This window comes from Meleagris gallopavo, chromosome 17 (assembly GCF_000146605.3).
Source record: "Meleagris gallopavo isolate NT-WF06-2002-E0010 breed Aviagen turkey brand Nicholas breeding stock chromosome 17, Turkey_5.1, whole genome shotgun sequence".
In the NCBI taxonomy this organism is placed as follows: Eukaryota; Metazoa; Chordata; class Aves; order Galliformes; family Phasianidae; genus Meleagris; species Meleagris gallopavo.
The window spans coordinates 2840906-2841698 of record NC_015027.2 but is presented as its reverse complement, the minus strand read 5'-3'; the positions used below and the strand labels follow the sequence as shown (position 1 = coordinate 2841698).

At 33.0% G+C, this 793-nt stretch overlaps 1 protein-coding gene across 5 annotated transcripts in view; it reads left to right on the top strand.

Annotated features, from left to right (window-relative positions):
- Window positions 1–497, top strand: part of SFSWAP (splicing factor SWAP) — a 40496-nt gene extending 39999 nt beyond the window's left edge. For all 5 annotated transcript variants that reach the window (XM_010720031.3, XM_010720030.3, XM_003210864.4 and 2 more), the window contains one exon: window positions 82–497. In XM_010720031.3, coding sequence (XP_010718333.1) covers window positions 82–100 — 19 coding nt within the window. In that variant the 3' untranslated portion in view covers window positions 101–497. The remainder of the gene's footprint in view (window positions 1–81) is intronic.
- Window positions 498–793: the final 296 nt, after the last annotated feature.

Sequence of the window (793 nt, the reverse complement as noted above, 5' to 3'; positions counted from 1 at the left end):
TTTTTTTTTTTTGGTCACATGCTTTATCTTTGTTTAAAGCCCAAGCAAGCCTGATCATTTTTTTTCTCTTGTATTCTACAGGATCTTATGGCCAAAGTGAGAGCAATGCTTGCAGCTTCCAAAAACATTCAAACTAGTGCCTCCTGAGACCTGTTGATCTGATCATCAAGAAATTATGTAAAAGAACAACGTTAAAACTGCCTCATCTCAAATGTACAGCTGAGCGTAGCTCACTTGGTTCACAACTCTCTTCTCTAATATTACCAGAACTTGAGGAGCTAAAACCTATCTTTCTGTACAGAACTGTCTCCTTGAAATTTCATTAAATTTTTTCAGGCAGAATATCTTTGGGAAGTTTTTGGTTTTTGTATATTGATTTTTTGACTAATTCTTCAGTAACATTTTATGATCAGCAGTCTATATGTGTATATTTGTAAATACTATGTTTCTGTGATAAAAGTATTACACAATAATAAAGAACGAAACATCTTTCATTAGCTCCAGAGTCCTTAACTGTTTGAGGTTGACTTCTGATACATATTTATTTTCTTTAATTCTTTCTGCTTTTTGAAATAACAACCGTCTAGCTTCCTTAGGATGAAAAATAATTTTCATCTCACTTCAGGTACAGGATTATCTAAGAATGCTTGTTTATTTGGATGTTAGTAGTGGAGGTTTCTGAACAGGGAGGCATAATTACTATCTGTTATTTAGAGTGGTCTGTGATCTGATCTGTAATCAAATTGTAGTTACTATGAGTTCGGTTCTAATTTTCACTCGTTTCTTATAGTTT